The 26,809-nt window shown below is 37.3% G+C and overlaps 1 protein-coding gene across 1 annotated transcript; it reads right to left on the reverse strand.

The window, feature by feature from the left end:
- Positions 1 to 1,805: 1,805 nt before the first annotated feature.
- On the reverse strand, positions 1,806 to 25,841 carry LOC104600031 (histone acetyltransferase of the MYST family 1-like). Its single transcript, XM_010262826.3, has 9 exons — positions 25,482 to 25,841; positions 22,437 to 22,525; positions 10,263 to 10,322; positions 9,807 to 10,016; positions 8,110 to 8,178; positions 7,542 to 7,703; positions 6,639 to 6,732; positions 4,827 to 4,969; positions 1,806 to 2,271 (listed from the first exon to the last, which is right to left on the reverse strand). Exons 1-9 carry the CDS (start codon positions 25,768 to 25,770, stop codon positions 2,068 to 2,070), a joined length of 1,320 nt encoding a protein of 439 aa, XP_010261128.1. The 5' UTR covers positions 25,771 to 25,841; the 3' UTR covers positions 1,806 to 2,067.
- Between the last annotated feature and the right edge of the window lie 968 nt (positions 25,842 to 26,809).

Below are 26,809 nucleotides of genomic sequence, written 5' to 3' on the forward strand. Positions count from 1 at the left end.
ATGACTTTATAATGACCAAAATACCCCTCTCAACAATTAAAAAACAATTAGTTTTTAGGGTATTTTGGGCAATTTAATTATTTTCAATTCCTATAAATAGTCATATCATTCACCGTTCTCATCACACAAATTCAGCAACTCTCTTCTCAATTCTCATACTCAGTTTTTCATCTTATATTGTCATAGTGTCATACACTTGCAATTTAAGAGGCTTGGCCTTTGAGGCTTCAACCATTGAAATCAAGTTGCAATTCTGAATCGATAAGCCACCCATCCAGGTAAGTGCAATTAAATTAATTTTTATTTTTTTAAAATTAAAAAACGGTTGACTCCTCCTCTAGAAACCAATTCTCCAACAGTAAGTTCACTGCTATGATTTAAAAAGTATTTAAAATAGAAGAGGTTGAGGGGAAGGGAAAAAGAGTCATTTGCTAAAAATGTAGGATTGACTTTAGCTTCAGTAGCAAGAGTGGTATTGGACATTTAGGCAAATATTTGCTCTTCCATGAGAAACAAGAGAAAGACGTATACTTTAAAGATTTATTGGATGTTGAGGATAAATTACAAGACAAAGGAGGAAATGACACTACTACACCTGATGAAACAAATGATTGAAGTCAGAGAGATGGAGTAGTTTTTTCAAATTTATTTAAATTATTTGTTATTTTTTCAATAACGTAATTTATTATTTTCATTTTGTAATTTTTTTATATTTTATTTGAAATAAAATTCTTATTTTTCCAACTTGTTGTCCATTTTATATTTTGATAAGTATTTTTTCATTTCTTTGTTAGATTTTTTTTTTTCAATTTGTTTATAAAGGAAAGTTAAGTATTTTAGTTTTACTTAACAAAAAAATAAAAATAAATAAAATGTTAGAAAAAACAACAAAAAAATACAGTCCAGGCCTTCCTATCTACAGCCTACCTGGCCCAGACCCACAGCATGGCACAGGCTCACACGGGATCGGGCCATGGGCCGTGCCAAGTCAACCCCCCAAATCAAGGGAGGGAGAAACAGCCTAGATTGGCTCGCGTACCGGCCCCAACATCTCTAAGAAAGTCTAAGAGGGCTTTTGGTCTTTCATGCAAGCTTTCAAGAGAAAGCCTTGGAGCTTAGATTTGGTGAAATGTTTACCAAAAAGCCCTGCGCTTTGAGTCGGCCAAAACTAATCATGGGCTTTCCAATGAAGTTATTGGTTTATTCAATGCTGCATCGTCTCAATCAAAGCTGAAGCCCCCCCCCAAACGGATTCTAAAACATACCAATGCACAAGTCATCAATGTATTAAAAACTGACCCAGAACTGAAACTGCTTTGACCACCATTTCTTGGGTTAATGGTTCAATCATCCAGTTCGAATGGATGGCCCATTCCAATTTAAAAAATAAAAAAAATAAAAATAGTTAAAAACAGTTATCCGAGTGAAATGGGTTGATGGTTCAATTGCCCGGGTCAGGGTCAACAAATCATTGACCAAATCAACTTCCCGACCCGCTTTAAACTCATCATAAATATAAAGTTCGACATACTAGCATTCATTTTATTCAGCAGATGAAATCTTTCCAACAACAAAGACAGAAATATCCCCTACTTGTTGGATGGCAACAAATTCCAATTACCAAGAATTTAAACCGACCCAAGGAAGTTACCAAACGGTCAAAGCCAAACCAAACAATGACCCAGTAAATAAGAAGTGTTCCATAACCAAATATTATTTCTTTTCCATGTGTCAGAGAAACCTTTACTTGGTTTCCACTGACCCCGTAGCTATAATCCAGCATGCATTATTTGTGAGCAACGGCATAAAATCAGAAAAATGCAACATATTTTAGTTAGCCTATAAGTAACATCTAGGTTTGCTTATGTTAGAATAGCTACATCAACCATATATGTTAGTAGAACACATCGATGCAACTGTTAAACTATAGAAATCAGAGAGACAACAGCCAAGAAATCAGTTCTAAGTTATAATACGAATATACAATACACATTTGTACAGAGTATAGGCAGGTGACCATAGGTCTTCATAACAAGGTGAGTCTTCAAGACGAATTTGCTAACATCATCAACCTTGTTCCTTGTAAGGAGTCCAAATTAACTTGCTCACATCAACCTCAAGTCCCCCACGGCCAGCAGCCTTCAGATGACGATCCAGAACCTTAGGGTCTGCACAGATGACATGCTGCCCTTTCCTATACTGGATCAGATCGAGTCCCTGCAGGGTGGTCAAGATATCTTCTGCCTTTATGGCTGTCATGTCACTCAGCTCCTAAGAAAGAAGATGTGAAAAAGTAAGAATTGAATCATCCATCAGATTATGTCATTAGACGGTAACCAAAAAAGAGTACGTCAGAAAAAATAGGCCCACGTTCAGCATAACAATTTTTGTTACTAATTACAATCTAGTAGGGGGATAGGCTATTAAGCGGGGAATCAACTACCGGTCACCATTCTATCTTCTCCTCCTATGAGAAATTGGGTTTGGTCCTTAAATTCCGAAGATATTATCCTTCTTTGTGATGTGTACTCAATCAGTCTAATGATACTTTTGGTTTTTGTGTATTTGATAATACTTTTTCCTTTACTCTTGCGGCAGGTGAGAAGTTAGGTCCAGTAAAGGGCCCTTTTGAAGCTGAAAGCGGTGCTGTTTTGCAAGCTCTTTCTTTTGCTTTGGAGGAAGGATGGAAAAAAGTGGTAGTCCTGTCTGATGCTGTGAACCTAATAGCCTTTTTCTTTTTGCAGAAGTCGAATGTTTCTGTTCTTTGGCAGTGTAGTTCTTTGTTGGACAAAATTTCTAGATTACTTCACTCTTTTACTTCTGTTAACTTTTTGCATATTATTCATAAAACCTTTTCTAGGCCTGCCCATCTTGTGGTGCGAAAGGCCAAACTCTCAGATGATGACTGTGTGTGGGTTTCCCCACCTTCTTGGTTGGACCCTAAAGAAAAGGAAAAGCAACTGACAAACAGATTAAGCTCCTTCAATCGAGGACATCAGCCTAGGTCAGCATAACCATTTCTGTCATGCTTGGGTTGAGCTTGACCCAGCTTGTATCCTCACCACACCTCACTTCAGTGCTTTATTTAAATCCCAAGCTTTTTCTAAAGTGCAGGCAGCCTCTGACAACTCTAATACTAATTGACGAAGTAACTTCGTAAGTTCAGACCAATACTGTCAAAACAAACTACTTATAAGCAAGCAAATACAATATCTCAAAGAATATTAGAGAGAGCAAGTATTTAGAAAATGTAATTATTCTGAAGGGAAAAAGAAAATCTCACTAGTAATGATCTCTATGTATTTAAATACCTTGTACAAAAAGCAGCATGACATAAATAATTGCTTCCTGGATTCTCAAAGGACAATTTTATCCAGCTTAGGAGCAGCACTATGATTCTCAATATATTTTCCATTTAAACATATAGTACATTAAATACAGCTTACTTATTAGTGCAATAACAAGTTCTTATCATAAATTTGTGTTACAATTTTACCTTGAAAGAAAATTAGATATTAAATGCTGTTACATGTGATGTGACGTTTTCCCATCTCTTATTAGATTTTGAAACTCCACCCTTTTATGTATACCTTTTCATGGCAAAGAACTAAATGTATAATTTTTTTAAACCAAAAAAAAAAACAAACTTCTATATACAGATATAGATAGATATGGATGGATAGACACATGGTCAGAGATCCTTGCATTAGCTTTGCTTTTCATTTGCAGGTCCTCCATTCTCTCTTGATTCATTTTCCTATTCATCTAATCTTTTTGTGCATGCTACCAAAAATGAATGGACGTAATTAAGTAGATATGACAAGCATTCAAGCAATGTTGGAAAACTGGGCCAAAAGTATGCTGATGTATGCCATTCTTTCACAGCCTTTTCTTTTTTGGTTAAGAGGAAAGATCAGGCTACACAACACAGGGAGTAGTCCTCCCCCAGCAATCACTAAAACAAATAAGAGAAAGGGCCTATTAGAGAACAAAGAGTCTGCCGCAAAATTTGCTTCCCAAGGGTGTATTGAAAATTTGACTTCCATCTGCTACAGATTGAATGGCATTCATCTGTGATACTTTTTATACTCCAAGGAGGAATATCCCAACCCTTTGACAGTCTATATCAAGCTTCAAGTCACCTTCTATCATGATGTTGACATTGGTAAACAACTTTGCCATATCATGAGACATTGGTAAACAACTTTGAGAATGTGACCCCTTTCGACCCTAGCAATACAGCCAATAGCTTAGGACCCATCAGCTTTTCTAGAAGCATCAAAACCTATTTTGATATAGGAGTCCTCGGGGGTTCCCATCTTAGCCAGATATTTTGTTATGTAACCCCAGGTTTTTCCTCATTTAGCAATTTAAAGTTTAAACTCAACAGCCTCCTCTCTTGCTTTATCAAAGAAAATCGAGGGAGAGAGGGACCTATTTTTAAACAGATCTCAAATTTCTTACTTCCTAGATAGTATCATTTTTGGATTCTTACCCACCAGTCTAAAATTGAGTTATCCACATTTGAGGGTACCATAATTGAATTCTCTAACAGTCTCCAAGTTTGACTAGCATATTCACAGTTTAGGAAAATATGATTACAATCTTCCCACTCCCCACAAACCATGCAATCTTCATCTACATTTAGACCCCTTTCTCTCACAGCCTATTCAACATTCAACGAGGCCAAGACAAAATATTGGTATTTTAGTAACATAAAGAAAACTTAAAAAGGAAAATAATGAGAACCCGAAGGAAAATTGGTTATAAGAAGACAAAGAAAATGACAAAATCAGAAAATTAGAAATGACAAGTAAAATGCATACCTTGATGGAAATGTTGCCCTTGTGCTTTTTCAAGATGTCCAGAAGGACCCTGGTCCAGTACCCTCTGTAGCTCACTAGTCCAAGGTCAGAAAGTGGCCTTTCGGGTGTCCCTACTTTGCCTTCTTTCTTAGAAAGTTCATATGCTGTTCAGTGATAGAATCAAATAAATAAGAATTTGGCAAGAGTGCAAGAGACATGCTATAAGTCAAAGGATAAACCAAAATCCCAGTGGGTGCATGCCTGGGTGATTTGGCTTTCATGAGTTTACAAAGTCAGAACAATTTCTTGCAACCATCCAATAAAACACAAACATGATGCTATCAATCAAATGAAAAAAACAAATAACTCAGTGAAGGCATGCCTTCTTTTGCTATACCAAACCATACAAGAACAACCCACTACCAAATAAAATAGAAACTACCTCTAGGATATACTACCTACTGTCACAATCAAGTAACACCAAGGAAGCTTAACATGTTTCCTTTCTTTTCTTTTCTTTTCCTAGGACAAAAATAGAAGCTCAGCCCCTTTATTTTCCGATATTTCTCTCTTCCATTTTTTTCATGAATAGGTTAACTTTCTATGTTTTTTGATCAGTTGTTGACTTTCTATGTTTTATATAAAGTTTATACATTTTTTTATGAAGATAGCTGACAATTTTAGTAAACGATGGTTGCTGTTTGCCATGGAACCTAGGGAATTACCCTAGGATTCATGGTTTTTATTCCAAAAAAAAAAAATCCCATCGCTCAAGCAACAAGGAACCCCCTATTGCCTCGCCTCACATTGGCGCCTTGAAAACTACATATTTTCTTTGCATGGATGCAAAGATTCTATATTATCATCCAATATTTACCAAGTAAAATACCATTACGTAGGACCAGCTAAGGAACAACAATGAAGCATACTTTTTTTTGATAAATAACAGAAACTTTTATTAAGAATGAGATTAAAAGAGGCATACATTCGATGATCAAACTAAAAAATTGCTAGAGTAGGAAAAAAAAGACTTTCCTTGAGCTGTGATACCTAGATACATGAACATACTTAGCATATCTATGTTGCTTGAATAAAAACCAAAACGGACCCCAAACACCACTGGGTTCTTGTAGAAAAAAAGAATTTATATGTGCTTTTCTATAACCAATTCAATTTTACAAAAAAAAAATCATGAAAAACTAGAAGTAAAAGCACAGTAATAATATATCTTGGACTTATAAGTAATGGTCTTATCCATGTTTTCCACATCAGTTCCTGTATGAGTGTTTATACCTGGATATCTAATCTGCTATGGGAGATCCAAACTAAATAGTTTTTTTTTTTTGACAACTTCAAAATTTTATTAAAAATGGAACAGAAATCCATACATACAATATAAGCATCCCTTAAGAGAGGTGCAAGTGGCAACCTCTCACATCACAATAAACAAATTATGACTGAGCCAAATTATGACAAGCCCATTTGCCGATCTTTGCACCCATTGTATCCTTAAGGTCATATTACTAGATAATCATTTGAATTTCTTTACTCCCCCCATAAGTCCATACCATAGTTTCTGAATTACTTAACCAACCCATCACCACCTCAGAGTCCCCTTCAATAATCAAGTTATCCAAATTCATGTCTATTTAGTTAACCATATAAATATTTGCAAGGTATATTAATAAATTGTGCAAGGAGGGCTTTCCAGGAACAAGTTAAATCCACTGGTAAGGATCAACAGGTTGATCATTCTATCCATCCACTTTCCCTTTCAAATATAAAACTAGCAAAAAAAAGAGAAAAGGGGGAATATATATAAAGGAAACTTACAGAAAGCAATTAGAAATTTTCCATAGCCTTTCCTTTGATAAGGGGGCAGAGTAAGGATGCAGGCCAAATTATATGATTCTTCTGAATGCTTTTCCTGTTACAAATCCACAACCTCAACAATGAGTTATACAAGTTTGGCATAAAGAATATAGAACGGAAACACAAATCAGAAAAAAAAAAGGTTTATTGTCCAAACTAGAAAACCCAGCTTCAAAATTTCAATGTGATAGAATGTAGCTTTGAGTATATATGAACCAAAAAATGGGTTAATCTCCTATTCTCTTCAGTTGATACCCAGTTCAAGAACCAAAGCATAATGAAAGGACATGAAGTAGCAACCTAAATTGTCTCTCAAGTCTCAACCTAGCTACAACTATGAATTAGGACATTATAGAAAGTCTAATAACTTTCATGAAGCATAACCAGCTCAGATTATGTTGACCGGCAAATTTCAAAATTGTACCCCAAATTATCAGCGACTCCAGAAGATGTTCTTTAACAGACTATCTGAATCAAATAGTGGTATAATTTTGTCCTATGACCTATCCAATGGGTGGCCTAACATGCAGAAAGTTCACATTGTACTGTATCACTATCATACACATCCATATTGAATAAGAAAATTTCCCACAGACCAAGAGTTCGGTTTCCAGATTCATATGCATTTGTTTATCTACATGTGATTCAGTATACAGTACATGGTAACCCAGAGAATCTTTAACATGGTAACCCAGAGAGCCCATTTGAACTGTTCCAAATACTAAAAAAAGCCTAAACCTTCTAAGGCTGGTGTCGAAATATATATGTTTTTGCAATTAACAAATAACTCACAGAAAAATAAAAAATAAGAATAATCAACATATAACTAGAAAGAAAAAAAATATATCTCACAGAAGCACCTACCTTAGAAAAATATCCAACCATATGACATCCTCGATCATCACATTCACATAGAACGTAAAATAGAAACAGATCAACATCATAATAAAGTGTCTTGTGATCAAGGAACAACTTTGCCAAGTAACAAAGATTCTGACCATAAACTTTGTTCTTTTTGCCATCAACCTGCATCAGATCATTAAGCTCTTAGATTATATGTAAAGTTCACTGCTAGAATCTGATTTTATGGAAACATAATAAGACTACATAAAGTGGAAGTGCAAGAAAAAAGAAAAAATATTAAAATTGCAAATATGAAATATATATTTGTAGATTAAGTTGAAACTTATATAAAATTATAATTAAGAACTTTAAACACAAAAATGAAGGTTCAATCAACTGTACACAGTTTTTTTAACAAGAAACAAGACACTACACAAAACTAAATATGGCATACAGTAAATGGTTAAGATGTATGGCTAAAGAAATTGGTGGAGATATTCCTAACCTAACATTTCATGGTAACTCAAACCAATTAGCAGAACATCATTGCACTTCAGAGATTGAACTAAAAAAATCCATGACAACTTACCTCAAACATTGACAGTGTGCCATTGCGGTAGATCTCATCACCTGGGGGATGTTTGAGATCACACTTCCTCTATACAAGACAACACAGAAACAGCATAAAGGTTAAAAGATCCCCAAAAATTTAAAAAAAAAAAAAAAATGTTTAAGGAACAAAGAATAATTATGTCACAAGTCACATACTGATGAAAAACTAGTCTTTTTCTTCAGATAAAGTATGAACAATGCAGGAGCAGAAATGAAGAAGAAATTCCTAACAATGACCAGCAGTGATGAGTTGTCCAGCCCGTTTTCTTAATCATGGACCTACAAATAGGTAGGTCTAACAAGCATCAATGGTGCCATTGGCAAGGAAGAATGCACAAAGGTAGATATGATGGCTTTTCTTTTGGGGGGGCACAGGCTTCCATGGCCTTAAACCCTTCATCCAACCTGATTATAGGAGATTCCTCAAATGCAATTAGATAAGAGAAAGGGCTCATGGTCTGTTCTTTTTTGGTCTAGCGACATTCTTCCACATCATCTTTTTGCAATATTTCATACTATTAATATTTCCATCTAACCATTCATGTTCAAGAAAGCACGTCATATAAAAAGTTAAAAATCATCCATCTAACAAATCATATGCATCAAAGGCAAACTCTAAACCACCAGCATGGTATAAAACATTAAGTGGGTAAGGCCAATAGGCAAAGGTGGATAGTAAATAAAACAAACTTAATGATTATGGGGGACTGAAATTTAGATTTTGAGAATTACAGCAATATCTCAATGAGATTTAACAGGAAAAAAGTATAAAAAGGGTAATCTTATGGCTAAAATTACTGGACTTATTTCATCTTTTCTCATTTAGTGATATTTGGAGGAATTGGTTAGCAGTGGCTAATTGTTCATCTAGAAAGACTAAAGTGAGTCTGACTTGGGAACCCCCTCCTGAGAATTTTTTGAAGCTGAACTTCGATGCAAGTAGTCTTGGTAATCCAGGTCCATCAGGGGTGGGAGGGGTACTGAGGAATGAGGCTGGGAATGTGGTTCTTATCTACTCGGGGCCAATAGGAGCTGGAAACTCCATTAGGGCGGAACTTGCAGCTGTTATCCAAGGAGTACAGCTAGCTGTGCAGATAGGTGTGGAACATCTGATAATAGAAGGGGACTCCAAGGTGGTGGTGGGATGGCTACAAAACCCAGGCTCTATAGTGTGGTGTTTTAAGAATGAAATTAAAAAATTCAACTGCCTGACAAGGAGCTTGACAGTGAGAATACAATGGGTGGGGAGATCTGCAAACTCTATGGCTGATGGCCTTGCAAAGCAAGGGGTAAACAGGGAAAGTTTATATTGGGCTCAATTGTAGATTGAATCTGCTTCCTGGTTTCTGTTTTCTGTTATCTGTTTTCCTTTGTCTTTCTTCCTGCTATTAGGAGAGGATGCAGCTTGTGCCTCTCCATGGGAAGCTTGTAATTGCATTAATTCTCTATTAATGAATCTTTTCTCTTTACTCATAAAAAAAAAGTATAAAAAGGGAAGAAGTAGGCAGTAAATTTACAAAATCTAACACAACAAAAACATTAAAGGCAATTGGATGAACTCTACTAACTCAATAATGGTAAACCAGAACTACTTTTAAACAAAATGTCATAATGCAACTAAGCATTGCGATTCACGTGAAACTAGTGGAATTTCAAGTGTAGCTCACTGCTTACCATATGCCGCTGGAGTTGTTCTTTGCGCTTCATGAAATTGAGGCAAAACTCACAAAAAAACAGTTTTGAACAGTCATTATATTCTGGAGGAAAAGGGGAAAAATACCACGTCTCAATCTCATATCTTCCAAGTTCTATAGTTGCTATATTTTTTACTTTAGTAAACTCTTCATGTTCACGTAAACTCGCAGCATCAAGCTCCTCATGGCCCTGGATATGAATGAAACTATGAATTCAAATTAATTTTGAGGGATGTCCAAGGTGATACAAAAGAGAAAAAAGAGAAAAGCATCAAACATGAACATTTAGACAATTGAGAAATGTATCCAATGACTATCCAACAATTAATGTTAAATGCAAAATGTTTTTCCCAAATGTAGGCTTCACTTCAGAGTCCTGGCAATAATAATACTGACAATATAAAATAGTATATTAGCAAAAAGAACTTGCACATACCTCTACATGTGTCTCATCAATCTTTCGTTTCTGGTGGCGCGTCATTTTCAAGCTTGTTGCCTGAAAATATCATGCATAAGAAACTTCTTGGGAGCTGTACAAAAGAATTCCTTTCTATGAGCCATTCTAGTAAAAGTAAATCACAGGAAAAAGCAAACAAAGCGTATACCCCCAATCATGGGTATAAAACAAGAAACCAAAATACAGTCTACAAAGTACAAACAGAATAGTTATAATGATAACTATTGGTAATTATCCATATCAATTCCTATGTTTCAAACACATCTCCTCTTTTTTATTTCTTTTGAAAAAGATAAAGTATCAAATATCATTAGATGCCAGGTGATCACATCTCATACCAGGAGATCAATTGTTTATCAAGAGAGATTGGTATCAGCTTCAGATCAAGTAGAAGATCAGCCAAAGGTTTGGCTGACACTTTAGGTTAACAAGGGACAAATAGGGGAGAACTTTTTGGGGCTTCTTTGTAACAAGAAAATACCATTGTGGGATTAGCACCCTAGAATTTGGATGTCTTTGTCTTTTGTAATCTACCAATTAGAAGTCACCATTTCCAACAAAAAAAAAAATCAAAAAGAGAGGGTAATCCCCCTATCTTCCTCTCTATATTGTTCCAATTTTACAAGGTACCTCCAAATAGGCCTCTATCTATCTGCTTCTTCTATCAATTTCCTCCTAATTTTCTAGTTCTTTTCATTATCATTGTTATTATTTTTTTATCAGCAACTCAAGAAAATTTTATTAAGATTAAAGAACAAAAAGGTACAACAAGAAGTTGTTAGGTAGAAGACCCTTTACAGCAAAGATCCCCACACACGGTTAACATTGAGCCAAAAACAAATGCTGCCTATGAGTTCCTTCCTTAGCCAATCCATCCGCCAACCCATTTGCAGACCTCCAAACCCATCTTACATGGATCTGCATGTTTCTTGAGATCATCTTGAATATTCTGAAATCATTTCTGAATTGCCATAGAACCCCTTCACCTTTTTTTTTATGAATAACCCCTTCACCTTTTTTCAACCAGCCAACGACTATTTTAGAGTCCCCTTCAAGAATCAGCCTAGTAATTCCCATATCTTTAGCTTTTTGCACCCAACAATAGCAGCCAAAAATTCAGCTCTCAATGAGTCACCTTGATCAATAGGTCCTGAATGCTTATATTCCCATTCTCATCTCTAAACACTCCAATTCCAGAAGACCCTGGATTGCCAAATCTACTTCCATCAAAGTTCAGCTTCATCCACCCACCACTTGGGGGGCTCCAGGTATCCAAGACCTTATATTTCCTAGAAGAGGAGAAGGCAATCGACCTCCAGTTTCGGAAGAAGCCATCCATTGAGAAGTCTGAGAACATTTTCTCACCCAATGTGTAGCTCTTACTGTAACAATTTCCACTAGTGCCACATTATTTTTTTCTCTCTTCAAAGATTCTTAGATTCCTTTCCTCCCAAACTCACCACACCACAACTGCCCTTACACACTTCCAAAGGATTCTACCTTTTCTCTTCGTGCTCCTCAGAAGAGATGGACTAAGGAGACCTTCCAAGCTACCAGGAGGGCTCTACCTGCAACCAAAAAGAGAGCAAAACCATTCCCAAATACAACAAACAAAGGGGCATGAAATTAGAAAATGGAAAGCATTCTCACCATTCACCTTACACAAGATGCACCAATTAGGAGACAAACACCAATTTGGCCTTTTCTTTTGTAGCACATCACATGTGTTGATGCACCCATGATAAACTTCCCAACAAAGGGCACTAACTTTCGGGGGGATAGGGGCACTCCGAATTTCTTTAACAGGAAAGGAAAGGGGAATGGGGGTGCACACAAGAGAAGAAAAAAGGGGTTAACAATTAAAAGACCCAAAGGGATTGAGATTTGAGAGACCACACCCTACTATCTTTCGCTAAAACATCAAGGGCAAGGCCATCCAGAATATTTAAAAAGGTTTGATACAGATGGAATTTCTGACTCTAGAAGGTTTGTCACAAGCCCCAAATTCCAGCCGCCCTAGGGGAGGAGGGAGACCCAAAGAAATCGGACATAGGTTTCTCCTTTAGATTAGAGAGGGCATACAATGCAGGAAACAAATCTTTCAAGGGAACATCCCCAACCCACACATCTTCCCAAAATCTTATCCTATTACTAGAAGCCAGATCATACCTGACATGCTCAAGGAATTGGGGCAAGATAGCATGCCCCATTCATTCCTAGCCAGCCCATGAATACTTGAGACCACTTTATGCCATAATCAGTCACATATTCTCTAAAGGGAAACACCACAACCACTTACTTAGAAGGGCAAGGTTTTTCTTACTGATGTTACCTATACCGAACCCCCCTCCTCTTTCCTTTTAACCACCTTTTCCCATTTCACCAAGTGGTCCTTTTTACTATCTCTCGGTTCCCACAGAAAGTCTCTCATTAGCTTTTCCACCCTCTTCACAACTGCTTGAGGCATCCTAAAAACATACATGAAGTAGATAGAGAGGTTGACCAAGGTTGATTTTATCAAAGTGATTATCCCTCCTAGAGAAATGTACTTCCTTTTCCACCCAGCTAATTTTTCTCAAATCTCTCAACTACTAGAGTCCAGAATCTTATAGACCTTGGATTGCCACCAAGTGGTATAATTCAAAGACCACACCCCTTTTTCCAAGAATCTCCGCAAATGAGTCAAGCTCCTCTTCCCCAACATTTAAACCAACCATTGCACTCTTATTCCAATTGATCTTTAGGTTAGGCATTATTTCAAAAAGGCTCACCACCAACTTCAGGTTTGTCACTCTATTCCTATCTTCCCCATCATAAAAAATCAAAATGTCATCTGCAAACTAGAGGTGGGAGACCATCATTCTATCTCTACCCACCTCCCAATCTTTAGTAAACTACAATTAGTTGGCTCTAGTAATCAGCTTACTTAGAACTTCTGGATGAAAAGGAAAAGAGAAAGGGGATCTCCTTGTCTAAGCCCTCTAATTGCTCCAAAAAAGTCCACCACCGACCCATTCACAATCACTGAGAAGTGACTAGTTTGCAGCCTTTAATCCACTTACACCAAAAATCCCCAAAACCAAAAGATCCCATGATATTAATCAAGAACTCCCAATCCACTAAATCATAAGCTTTCTCCAAATCCAACTTAATTGCCACACCCTTTTCCTTAGATCTCCTTGGGGCCTGCACAAATTCATTAGCAACGACGATTTGATCCACTACATGTCTATCTTGGATAAAGGCCCCTTGATAATGAGAGATTATCGAAGGGAGAACTTTCTTAATCTTCAAAGACAACACCTTGGTGATTATTTTATAGATGCTAGTAACCAAGCTGATAGGTCTAAAATCCTTAGGGTGAGTAGGATTAGACTTTTGGGCACCAAGGTTATAAAGGTAGAATTCATTCCCGAACTGATTTTACCCTTCAATTTTCTCTAAACACTCTAAGCAAATCTGATTTAATGATCTCCCAACAATCCTTAGCAATCCTTACCTGATCTGCAATTTCCCTTCCATCAATCTCCAAATTAGAGATGAGATTTTTCCTCCTACCATTTGCAATAGCATGAAAATACCTAGCATTGCCATCTCCTTTATTCTTTTTTTGTGAGCACATCAACTGCAAGAGCTATCTTACATCAATTCGGCATCAAAGATGTCTTGCATCACATGGCCTCTCCAAAGAATTTCAAGGTGTTCTTTCAAGGAAAAGAGGTCCTTCAGTCTTCCCCATGCATTCCCCTCCTAGAAGTTCACCCCTTCCTCGCATCACAACAGAGCTTAACCTTGTATTATATGGAAGCTCCCTTGGCAATAACAGGGAAGGAAAGTTAAAATCACTGAAGTTTTCATCAATTTGGATGGCAATATTTTGGGCAGTCAGCATTCCAATTGGGAAGTCAGTACCACAAAGACTGATGTGTTTGCTCTTCTAACTGTCTTGTAGATCACTTAAAGCTTGTGTCATTCTTACTTGCCCATTAAGAAAAACTAAATGTATTTCGTTAGATGAGCCAAAATGTAGGGCTGTCAATGGATCGGTTCTGATCAACCAACCGAACCGAACTGAACCAAGTATGCCAGTTCTGGTTCTATGATTTTGTCCCGACTAATAATTGAGTCAGTTCTGATTCTTGTTTTTTAAACCGATTCAGACCCGAAATGATTATTTTATTAAATACATAAGGGTTTCCTAGTTTTCCTATAATTTTTGTTATATTTTATGCTTCAAATGGTAAACTTGATAGATAATATATAAGATAATATTAGTTAAAAGCACTTAAGGCTATATTGTCAAAATTCAAGTTTTAAGTTATTATTTATATACATAAATATAGATGTCAGTATCCCGATTATTAATAGGGACAGTTCTGGGTCCTTGATATTGTCCCGATTAATAATCGGTTTGGGATGGGACGCCCTGTCCCAACCCAGACCTGACTCATTGACAGCACTACCAAAATGACAAGGAAAAAGGCATGGAGACTCATCAATTACCTCAATGGGATTAGAGACACTCCTCTGAGTGTTTACCATGTTGGTGCAAATCAGTTGTGAGTGCCAAACTCCATAAATGATAGTTTTGCAAGATCAGCATGGAAATGCAAAAGATTAGTGCTGCATTTACACACTTTATATAGCATAATATAGTCTCTCATTTATAAAGTTTTCTCTCATGACCGCAACCATTCTAAGTTAAACTAGAAAATGCAATATTTCTTTATTGGTTCTTTTGTTTTAAGGGAAGTTTAGCTTTCTTCCCCCCTACTTTCGGTGCAGCCATAATTTAGGGTCAGTATTGTACTATTGTTTATGTCATTCATTTTCATACATGGTGACAAGGATTATCATGGACTAGACCAGGTTGGGTTTTCATATGGGTCCAAGAGCTTTTTTTTTAGGAAACGGAAACTTTCATTAGATAAAACTAGAAGAACTGTCACCTTCTAAAGTGAAAGGTGACCCCTGAACAAAAACTAACTTACAACACTGCCCAAAACAAAACCTCCTGATTCACCCAGCTCCCTTGTAAGGCTCAATAATTCCCTTACAGGTTGTCCAAGGGACCACGTTCCCAAACTATTTGATTGCAGCCAACCTACTACTAATTTTGAATCTCCCTAGTCCCTCCACTTCTAACTGTTGAAAACCCAATTGCTTGGCCCATCTGAGCCCCTAGAGGAGAGCCAACACTTCAGCTCTAAGCGAGTCCCCCAAACCTATTGGACCAGAATACATGGCTAGGATTTTTCCTTCCGCATCTCTAAACACACCCCCTATTCCAAAAGGTCCAGGGTTCCCAAGAGAGCTGCCATCTGTAAACACACCCCCTATGGTAGGTGATGAAGTAGAAGACCTTGCTAAAATACTCCAACCTCTAGTCAAATCATCTATGCAGACATCCTTGAACAAGTCAAGAATGTTCAGCCAATGTACTGCCTTGATGGTGATCCCTTCAATAACTTCAGGAGCTGATTTTTCTTTCCCTTGGAAAATCCTATTATTTCTCTCTTCCCACACTGCCCACAAGATAGCTGCCCTCGTTGTTCTCCACATCACCCTTCCTTTCTTCTTTGGTTGTTGGAAAAGGCTAGGGTCAAATAATTCCACTACGCTTGTGGGAGGAGTCCACCTACAATCAAAGAGAAAGGAGAACCAATCCCAAATTAGAGCACTAAAAAGACAAGAAATTAATAGATGATTCACTGTCTCACCATTCCTCAAGCAAAGGCTACAGACATGAGGGGACAAGCACCAATTTGGTCTCTTTCTTTGAAGCACTTTCCAAGGTATTGATTTTTTGGAGAATCACTTCCCAACAAAAAACCCTTACTTTTGGGGGTACCGAAGCGCTCCATACTTCTTTAACAAGAAAGGAGGAAACTGGGTTAAAAGGAAGGACCATAGCATTGTAAAACAAAGAACAAGAAAAACTACCTGTAGAAGTTTCAGTCCAAATTCTACTGTTAGGAGAAGAGTGGTCTAGAAAAATTGAGCTTAGAAGAGAAAAAAATATCATTTGCCAAACCCACTTCTGAGTCCCTCAAACCTCTCCTTAGTCCTAAATCCCAAGAATCCCCAGAAACACAAAAAGAAGAGATAAATTGAAACTTTTTCGAAGAAAGGGAATATAGGTTCAGGAATCTATCCTTAAGAGGAGATTCCCCAATCCACAAGTCCTCCCAAAAAAGAATCTTATTACCCACACAAGCATCATACCTGATGAAAGGAGAAAAGACAGGCAAGATACCAACAATATCTTTCCACGGGGAAAAGCGTGAAGCCCTTGGGTCGATTCCAACGTCCCATCCATTTGCTGCCATTCCATGAATACTTCTTATCACCTTATGCCATAAACTCTCTTGCTCTTTAGGAAACCTCCATAACCATTTGCCTAACAAAGTTATGTTTCTTATTCTAATATTACCAATCCCTAAGCCCCCTTTGTCTTTCTTTCTAGACACCACTTCCCATTTTACCCTATGATCCTTTTTGATATATCTAGGCTCACACAGAAAATCTCTCGTTATTTTTTCAACTCGGTTTGCAATCTTAACAGGCAATTTGAAGGTAGACAAAAAATACACTAGCAAATTTGCTAGTGTTGACTTAATTAGAGTGATTCTGCCCCCTAAAGAGATGTAGTTCCTTTTCCAACCTGCTAGTCTTTTTGAGAATCTTTCCAAAACTGGGGACCAAAAGCTATCTGACATTGGGTTTCCTCCCAAAGGTAATCCTAAATACTTAAGAGGCCAATCACTTACCTCACAACCTAAAGATCTAGCCAAAGATGCCACCTCTGCTTCTTGCATATTAATTCCAGCTACACAACTTTTATTCCAATTTACTCTCAAGTTGGAGACCTTTTCAAAATTCTCTGCCAAGACCTTTAAATTTTCCAACTCCTCCGGATCTCCTTCACAAAAAAGAATCAAGTCATCAACAAATTGAAGGTGGGTTACAACTATTTCCTCCCTCCCTACTCTCCACCCTCTAAGCAAATTTCTAGCATCGGCTCTAATAATCTGGACACTCAACACATCAACTATCAGGGTGAAAAGGAAAGGAGAAAGAGGGTCCCCTTGTCTTAAACCTCTCTTTGCCAGGAAGAAATCCTTGGCTACCCCATTAACTAGAATGGAGTAGTGGCATGAAGAGATACAACCCTTAACCCACATGCACCACCTCTCTCCAAATCCTCTAATTCTCAATACTTCAAGTAAAAAAACCCAGTCCACCAAATCATAGGCCTTCTCCAAGTCCAATTTGCAAATCAGGCCCTTTTCTCCTTGTCTTTTTTGTAATCCACATATTCATTAGCAATAAGGATTTGATCAATAATTTGTCTTCCTGACACAAACACCCCTTGGTTCAGAAAAATCAAGGATGGTAGTACCTTTTTGATTCTTTCTGCCAAGACCTTTGAGATTACCTTATACATACTACCAATTAGGCTTATGGGCCTAAAATCCTTTAGGTGGTTTGCATTTACCTTTTTAGGAATTAGAGCTATGAAAGTAGCATTGGCACCCGAATTTATCTTACCTCTCTCAAAGAAATCCAAGAAGACCTCCATTAAATCACCACCTATAATATCCCAGCCATTTTGGTAAAAGGCCATCACGAAACCATCTAGGCCTAGGGCTCTAGATCTTTCCATTGAAAAAATAGCATCTTTTACTTCTTGGGCCTCAAAATTCTTTTCTAGTTGATCCATCAACTCTATTCCCTGAAAGCCAATCAAGGTTAGGAATTTCTTCTCTCTCTCTTCTTGGGTTGTCATAAATGGATTTGAAATGCTCCACAAAAGCTCTTGCTATCTCCTCCTCACCTTATGGGTCTAAGAGCATGTTGAGCTGTTCAGGCCCATCATGACCCATCCAAAACCTATGCCTGAAAATATATGCTCGAGACCACTTCTATGCAAGGTTTTAAAAGGCTAAAGGCATAGTTGAGGTATAATGACCCAAAAAGGTGAGACGTAAGCCTCAAGGTGTAAGCCTCAAAGTTTAAGGAAAAATTAATTATTTTTTTGTAAATTGATGAAAATAACATATAATATGCCAAATTAAAAAGATAGAAAGTATACATGTCCATAAACTATAAGTTTATAAGCAACAAGTTTTGAAATTTAAGCATTAAATAATATAATAACTAATCAACTAACAATTATAAATATTTTACATTTCATATAAAAAAACCAATTTAGAAGAAAAGAAACAACTTAGTTAATTTGATCTATAATAATAATAATAATAATAATAATAATAATAATAATAATAATAATAATAATAATAATAATAGTAATAATAATAATAATAAGGGTGATCAAATCCAACCTGGCCCGGAAATTTCTGGGCCCATGCACAAGGTTTTAATCCAAGCCTGGCCTGGCCAGACCTGCATCAACCCTACACATAATGCAAGATTGAGCTGCGAACTTAAAACCTCAAGCCTAGAAAATCCAGCCCAGCCCAGATCATATATATTTAGTGTGTTTGATGTACAATTTTATAACCCCATTTCAATTTTTAATAAGGGGCAATGGTATTTTGAATATTGACAGAACAAATATATGTATATATATGTAATTTTAAATATATTTTGATTTTTACAATAGGTTCAACTTCATTGGATTACGTGGGCAAAAGCCAATTGCCTCACCTAACTGACATAGAAGCATTGTTTTAAAAGGCTTAAGCCTCACAACTTTGATGTGAGGCTTAAGCCTTTGTCAGAATGAGGTGTAAGCCCCAAGCCTTAAGGCATGAGGTATAGCCTGAGGCATAAAAAGGCGTAAGCCTCAAGTATCAATGATTACTTAGTGATTTAATGCAAAAAATATACATTTTTATAATTTAAAGCATATAGAAAAAACACTTCAATAATTATATGCCAAATAAAAAAAAGTAAAAAAGAAAAACCAATAAGTCAAATCAAATATTATTTAGTTTTTCTTAGTATTTTAACAGAGTTCAATGAAAAAAAAAACTAATCAAGTTCTTAGTTTCTTTTGGACAAATCAAGTGAGATTTTTGTTGTTATTCTAAATGTAATGTCCCATGTTTGTTATTATTATTTTTTATTTCTTCTACTAATGGATCTTTTCATAATAATTATAATAATTATTATTATTATTATTAATTCCTACAAAACCTTGTTGTTCTTTACTCAGGCAATTATTACTGATTTTGCCTGAAGATCGTTATTTGAGTGATAAACTGTATCTTACAGATCTTCATCAATTTGCGCTATTCAGTAGTGTAACCAAACCTTGAGAATTCCTAGAGATAAAATCCACCTACCTTAAAAATCCCTTAAAACCTTGACACAAACAAAAACATAGCCACACCTTATGTCTTCTTTTGCACCATTTAGTCAGGTTCCACCTTGGATTCTATTTCTCCAGTTTCAATCCATTTCTCTTGAAGTTTCTGCACTCTTAAAAACCCTAATTTGATTCCAGATCTGTTAAACCTGATCCAAAAGCCCACCCCACTCAACCTAATTTCAATGCTATAATAATTTCAGTCTCCAATATCATACTCTGCTACTTCCTCTCCATCCCAAGCTCTATATTTACACAATCCTCAACTTACTGTCTATTGCACATCGAAATTTCATAATTTTCTGTATAACCTAAGAAATATAGCCAATAGACCCTAGTTTCAGACCATACCAATATTAAATCCCCAAAATGAAATGAGTCTTAAATCATGCTTCAATTGTCTCAACACAACTCCCATGTATATTAAACCATAATTTGATCAACCCCTTAGTTCTATTCAATTCCTCTAATCTGTCTTAAATCATATGTATATATCTTACAACATTATGTTTTTTTATACGTAAAGTAATTTTATTAGAAACAGAATATTCATATCTTACAACACTACGTTATAAATTTAGAACTTCAAAATTCAGATAAGTTATTTACTTGCATGTATAAAATAGATATTATAAGCATACATTTTTTTGTTCTGCTCCTTACAAGCACATCTGTTGAGATAAAGAGGCTAAAGGTTGGAAGATCAGGTTGTTCTTTGATGTCTTTCATATTTAATTCTTGTAGAAGTGATTTTTTTTATTGGGCAAATGCTTAACCTGCATGGCTTGTTATCATTACACCTTGGAATGACAGGATTTTTTTTTTTTTTTTGAGAAAAGGTAACTTCCATTAACAAAAAGAGGGAAGCTCTATATCACTATACAAAAAGTGCCTGCCCACCCCAGATTTAGCTAGAGCATATGCCACTGAGCAAGGATCAAAATTTCGATGCATATCGGAGCAAGGATCAAAATTTCGATGCATATCGGAAGCCTCCTGATACGCCCCTACAGGGAGTGCTTCGGGGTTTAACCCGGTTCAGGGGGTAGAAGATCCTTAGACCGACCCCTCTGAACCAGGTTCACAAAAAAAAAGCACTAAAAAAAGGGGGACCGACCCCTACCAGTGTATCGGGCTGTATCGATATTTTGAACCTTGCCACTGAGTTTAGGTCTCTTGGAACCCACCTGAAATCACAGGCTAACTGCAATTGAATGACCCTGATTTCATTGAGTTGATGGGAGAATCTCCATGGCCCCTCCTGCTGGTTTAGCATCCAGCTAATAACCACTTCTGAGTCTCCTTCCACCACCACTGCAATTGAATGACCCTGATTTCATTGAGTTGATGGGAGAATCTCCATGGCCCCTCCTGCTGGTTTAGCATCCAGCTAATAACCACTTCTGAGTCTCCTTCCACCACCATAAGGGACATTACACACCTCAGCCCCACCAGCAAGGCCTGCACCTCGGCTTCAACAGCTTCAGTCTCCCCAATGGACCCCACTGTAGGCCCAAACTTGAATACCTGAGGTAAGAATTCTGCCACCTATCCCTGCCTGACCTCTGTGACCAAGTCTGCTTAGGCAGCTGCCATCAACCTGGAGAATGAATTCAGTACAGGGTCTGGGGGGGCACAGGAGAAGAATGAGCTATTTCATGACATGAAGAACTCAGAACCGGCCCCAGATTTCTAAGTCTTCCATAGATATGCCTCTAAAAATACTAGAACATCCGGGAGTCGATCCAGAAAATCACCCGTCCTTTTAACTCTTCCAAGGGAGAACACTCTACACAAATGCACCACCACACCGCATGGAGAATTGCTTTCCCATAAAGATTACCTCTTTAAGTCAAGGTTCACCCAGGCTGCAAAAGGAATTCAGACACCGAGTTGGAAGGAACCCAGTGGAAGTTACCTCTGTAGAAGATTCCAAAAAGAATTGCCATAGACTTCTGGCTACTTCACAGTTTATAAGGTGGCAAAATGTCTCCCCATCCTTCATGCACATAACACAAGTGTGAGGAGAAACAATAAAGGTGTCCCTTTCTCTTCCTTAAGATCATATAACAAGTATTGATGCTGCCACAATAGGCCTCCCACACAAAAAAAGCAGATTCTTGAGGGGACCGCAAAGAGCCAAATCTTTCTATTGGGGGGAAGGGGAGTTAGTTGTCCTAGACACCAACACACCATGAAAGGATTTGGTGGAAAACTGACCATCCACAGAAGGCCACCAAATTCTCTTATCCTGAACCAAAGGGGAAGGATATTTTGTGATAGCTTTAATGTTCAATGTCTTCTGTACTGCCGGTAAACTATTAGCTGGCCATCAATAGTTAATGGGCCTAGTTCCCCATACTCTAAAATGCTACTTTTTATATACTCCATGCCATGTTATAGTCTTTTGTAGTTAGAAATGATTTAACCGGCCATAATTTAACAATGGATATGGCATTAAAACAGAATAGAATGGCAAAACAAGATTCATGTTGCCAACCTCGTATAGTTGGGATAAGGCTTGGATGATGCCATGCTGTAGTTGTTTCTTCCATGGATAGGCTATTTTATTTCATTATCCAAATTTAATGAGTACATTATTTTGTAGCCCATGCCTAGGGAGGCCAAAAATGCCTAGGCACCTTGACATCGTTAGTATTTATGTAGACAAGTTGGCAAGCATAATAGATAGGTTGGTATAGGGAGTGATCTCTTGGATGGCATCCTAATGTTAGGAATCATACATGTAAATGAATTCTAATAATTAACAAAAGACACTTGGTTACCCGTTACCTTCATCATAAAATAAAAAACAATACCTTGTCCTCCACCTTCTCATCAACATCAGTCTCTACTGAATCAAGATCGAGTTGTTCAAGCTTCACCCATTCATCAAGTCTCCTATTATCTGTGCATAATAACAAAAAGCAAATAGATGATAAATGATCCAGCTCCAGAATTAAAGACAATGAGAGGAAAAAAAGGTAAATAACAAGCAGAAAGATGAACAGAAAGGACTCACAAAAACTGATTGATGAAGGAATATGTTTATCAAAGTTAACAAATTATGAATGATAATGCCAAGCATTTATAGATGTAGTTTTTAATATGTAAAACAAAGACAATGTGATATGGAACACAAAGGAGATAATGTTCCAAGCTGCCTATGAATAATTTAGACCTCAAACCAAAAATGGATGGAGAGCTATCTCAAGTCTGTACCTATCAAAAAGAAAAATTACCTGTCCAAAAAAAACCTATCTCAACTCTCAAGCCCGTCACTTTACTTGTGACCTGGTTTTGAATGGTCAAAACAACTCAAAACCTACCTGCTTGGCTTGATTTTGGTATCTTGGATAGGTTAAATCTGTATCTGCATATATATGGGTTTTGATGGGTGGCTAGAAGCCAGAGGACAACTTTCCATTTGTAGAATAGAGAGTGTTTACCTTGATTGATGTTTTATGCAGGGTATGGAAGCTATGGATAAAAAGACAATAAATATGTCGGTCCTGAGATTCATTCACAAGATTACAGGAAAGAGTATTCGAGCCATTCCCAGAATGATCCCTTTGAAGGAGCACAAGGTTTGATTTGGTCTCACAGTCTCAGTGAGAAGGACAACCAAATGTAACTAGGGGCCTTGTGGAGGCAGGTGTACAAAAGGGTAAACCATGTAGGCTCATCGGTAAAGTGGGGTATGTATTGAAGGTAGGGATAGAGATATTAAATAATTAACAACAAATCCTTAAAAACCAATTAAGGAGGTTACACATTATTACAAGAAGGCAAGTAAAAGGGTCCAAACTAAAGCTGAAGAGAAAGACCTGAGCCATCAACAACTGCTACAGATCAACAGATGCAAAGGGGAAAACAAAATTCAAATTCAAATAGGGAAAGGAATGTTATAGCCTCAGCAAATGGTAGCAAAAATTGCCCAAATTCCTAATGGAAATGCCTCCAAGAGCCAAATCTAATATATAGTAAGAGCAGTCAACCCCACTTTCAAAAAAAAGTGCCAACTTCTTCAGAGAGGTGGTTATCTATCAAAAATAACCCATTTCAAAAGATATGAGGCCCATATTAATGTGTTTGATTCAACTTCCTAATTCAAATAAAAGACTTATTAAAACACTTTTTTTGGCTGGATAACACAAAGACTCATTTTAAAACTTTCAATGGTGTGGATCCATTCTTTTTAGGGGTGCAACTTGGGCTGGCCCAGCCCAAGCCCGAACCGACCCAACCCAAAATTTTACACAGGCTGGGCTTGGATTTTCGGTCCTCGAGCTGGGCTCGGGCCCAAGAAGTCGGGCCGAGCTCGGGCCTAGCCCTTAGGTAGCCCGAACCCGGCCCAATTATATACATTTACACATAGATATGTGTATATATGTAAATGTTGCATACATATTTACATATATATACATACATATTTGTATATATAACATTGGTATAGATGTTTTGCATACATACATAAATATATGTATATATTTGCATAAATACTTTTATATATGTATAATATAATTTTAGAGTGGGTTCATTGACCAACCCGAGCCCGGCCCGGACCGGACCTGAGCCCAACCCGAGTGCATCAAATTACAGGGTGGTCTGGGCTCAGGTTGGGAAAATTGAGCTTGACCTCAAGCTCAGACCGAGCTCGGGCCTTAAGCCCAAATTTTAGGGCCGGGCCTGGATTGACCATAAACACGGCCCAACCTGCCCGACTTGCACCCCTAATTCTTTTAGATGAAATAGGTTATCACTTACAAATTAAACCTGTAATTTTTTCAATAAATAACTCAAATTAAATATACTATATAAATAGTAAATCTCAAACACAAAATAATATATAGGTGTAGTTGCCCCTTACTTAGTAAGGGGGTCATTCTCTAGTGGGTAGTGGAAAGTTAGCACCCAATCCAGGATCCGGTCTCCTAGTTACTGCCACTGAAATGACACGTGAGGCATATCCCTAACTCAGTCTCTTCTCTCCTGGTGGACTACTGCAGCAATAACCCATTCACCTTCCCTCATGCTTTCAGTGTGTCCATTAATACCCCAGAATCTCTTCCATCAAACACAAGATTATTGCATTTCATCCCTCCAACACTAGTCAGATCCTAAGACAAGGACATAGAAGATTCCTATAGCAGCCAGGTCTATGATGAATAGCAGCCAGGTCTATGATGAATAGCTCTATCAATAAATGTGCATCATTTATGATAACACCAATACACATCGACTCCACTCCCCTCAAAAAAATGTCTACCCAAGGGCTCCTTCCTAAATAGCTCGATCAGTAAATGTGCAATGTTAGCACGTTATAAAATAGGGAAACGAAGATTGTTGGAGAGGATTCGTTTCGTACCAAATAGTATGTTGAAGGGTAATCAAGTGTGAAAATTGAAAAAATTCTTCTCTGTAGGAACTTTAAGAGGTCTTCTTCTGCCTAGAACCAATCTCTTACTCTTTACTTTCTCTTCTTTTTGTTCAAAGTACAGTATAGACTACAGAATCATACATCTAAGAGCAATAAAATGTGCCTATTGATATTTGTATCAATTTAATCACTGCCCTGGTGCTTACTCTATCTTTTTTCATAAAAAATGAGGTAAAATTAACTATAAAAGAGATTCTTCTCGGATCAGCACTCTAACTCAAATTGCTGATTCCAAGTATAACTATAGTATATAAAGGCATTTGCATGAAGAAATAATACCAATATGGAGGAAGAAGAAGTAAGGAAAAAAAAGCACATCTTCGTTCATCGTAACGCACAGAGTGTCCATAGTAATCAGTGAATTTTGACCTAATTTGCAAGTCGTTCTATGTTTCGAACAGGAAGAGATTCGAAAGGAACTCACATTCGGTATAGTGGACGTAATACTCGTAATCGCTGGGGACACCGCAGGGAATCTTGCGTCGTTCAATGACCTTGACAGGGTGGAATTTTCCGTCCCTCCAACGGCACATGACTCGCGTCCCAACCTCGAGAGGGAGCACTCCCGCCTTTCTCTTCCCCGATGCGTCATTTTCAGGAGGGTTTCCGGCAAGAACTCGGTCCTGTGAGCCATCTTCGGGCTGTTGTTGGTTTTCGTTGCCTTTTGGGGCTGAGCCGTTCTCTGATGTCGTTCGCGCTTCCATTGAACCCATGCTGAGCAGACGAGCGCGAAAGGAGTGAAGCCGGCGATTGGAGATATGACGGCCTTAACCGAGGAGTTTTATCCAGATACCAAAATAGCTTAATAGCCCCTGAAATTCCCCAAATTAGGGCTGCAAATTTGCAAATGGATTGATCGAATCGGATCGGATATGTGTAGACCCAAATTTCTTTTCCCATATATGAAATATGATATATGTTCGTTCGAATCGGATCTCATCGTCGGATTCAAATTAATTCACATTGCAACCGGATATTGAATAGTATTAAACCTTTTTTCTTTTTCTTCATGGGCTACCCAACGGGGTAGTAGCTCATCCCCTGTTACCTTAATAAGTCAATCAACTGAAGGCTGAAGCAACCAAATATCAGTCGGTGAATAGTATTAAATTAAAAAGGAAAATTTCCATATTGGTAGCATGTATTTTAAGGGTAGTCTGATATTCTTATTTTAGTATCTACTGAACTCTAAAATATATTAATTTAGTTCGTGCGTTAATGGTCTATCAGTTATATATATTATGTGATAATATGTAAGATTTCAAATTTTTAAAAATATCAAAATTATTCTAAAGGAGACATTAGGGGTGGCAATTTACAATTCAACCCGCCCAACCCATCCATTTATTAGCGGGGTTGTATTTGTTAATCCTGGGTCTTTAGCGGATGGGTCAATTCAATAAAAATATTTTTAATGGGTTGGGTCATGGACATCCAACGAGCATTCAATAAGGCTACTTTCTTTTTTATTTGGAAAGAGCTTTATTCCTCCCGTTTTCCACAATTCTCTCTCTTTCTTTGTGCCAATACTTACATTTCTTCGTAATTACTGCAATCGTTAGAGAACATTACTTTCTACATTAGAGTGCATCGTTGATTCTTATGGTGATGTGAACAGTATTGGTGTTGTTGCAGTCGTGGAAGACGGAGGTTCTATTAATATATCGGTGAAATTCGGATTGAGTACAAGGAGTTCGAGACTAACATGATAGTGTTGTTTTTGAAGTCGTAGTCCGTGCTAGAAATCTAACT

The sequence above is a fragment of the Nelumbo nucifera genome, chromosome 5, assembly GCF_055504915.1.
Source record: "Nelumbo nucifera cultivar China Antique chromosome 5, China Antique-T2T, whole genome shotgun sequence".
In the NCBI taxonomy this organism is placed as follows: Eukaryota; Viridiplantae; Streptophyta; class Magnoliopsida; order Proteales; family Nelumbonaceae; genus Nelumbo; species Nelumbo nucifera.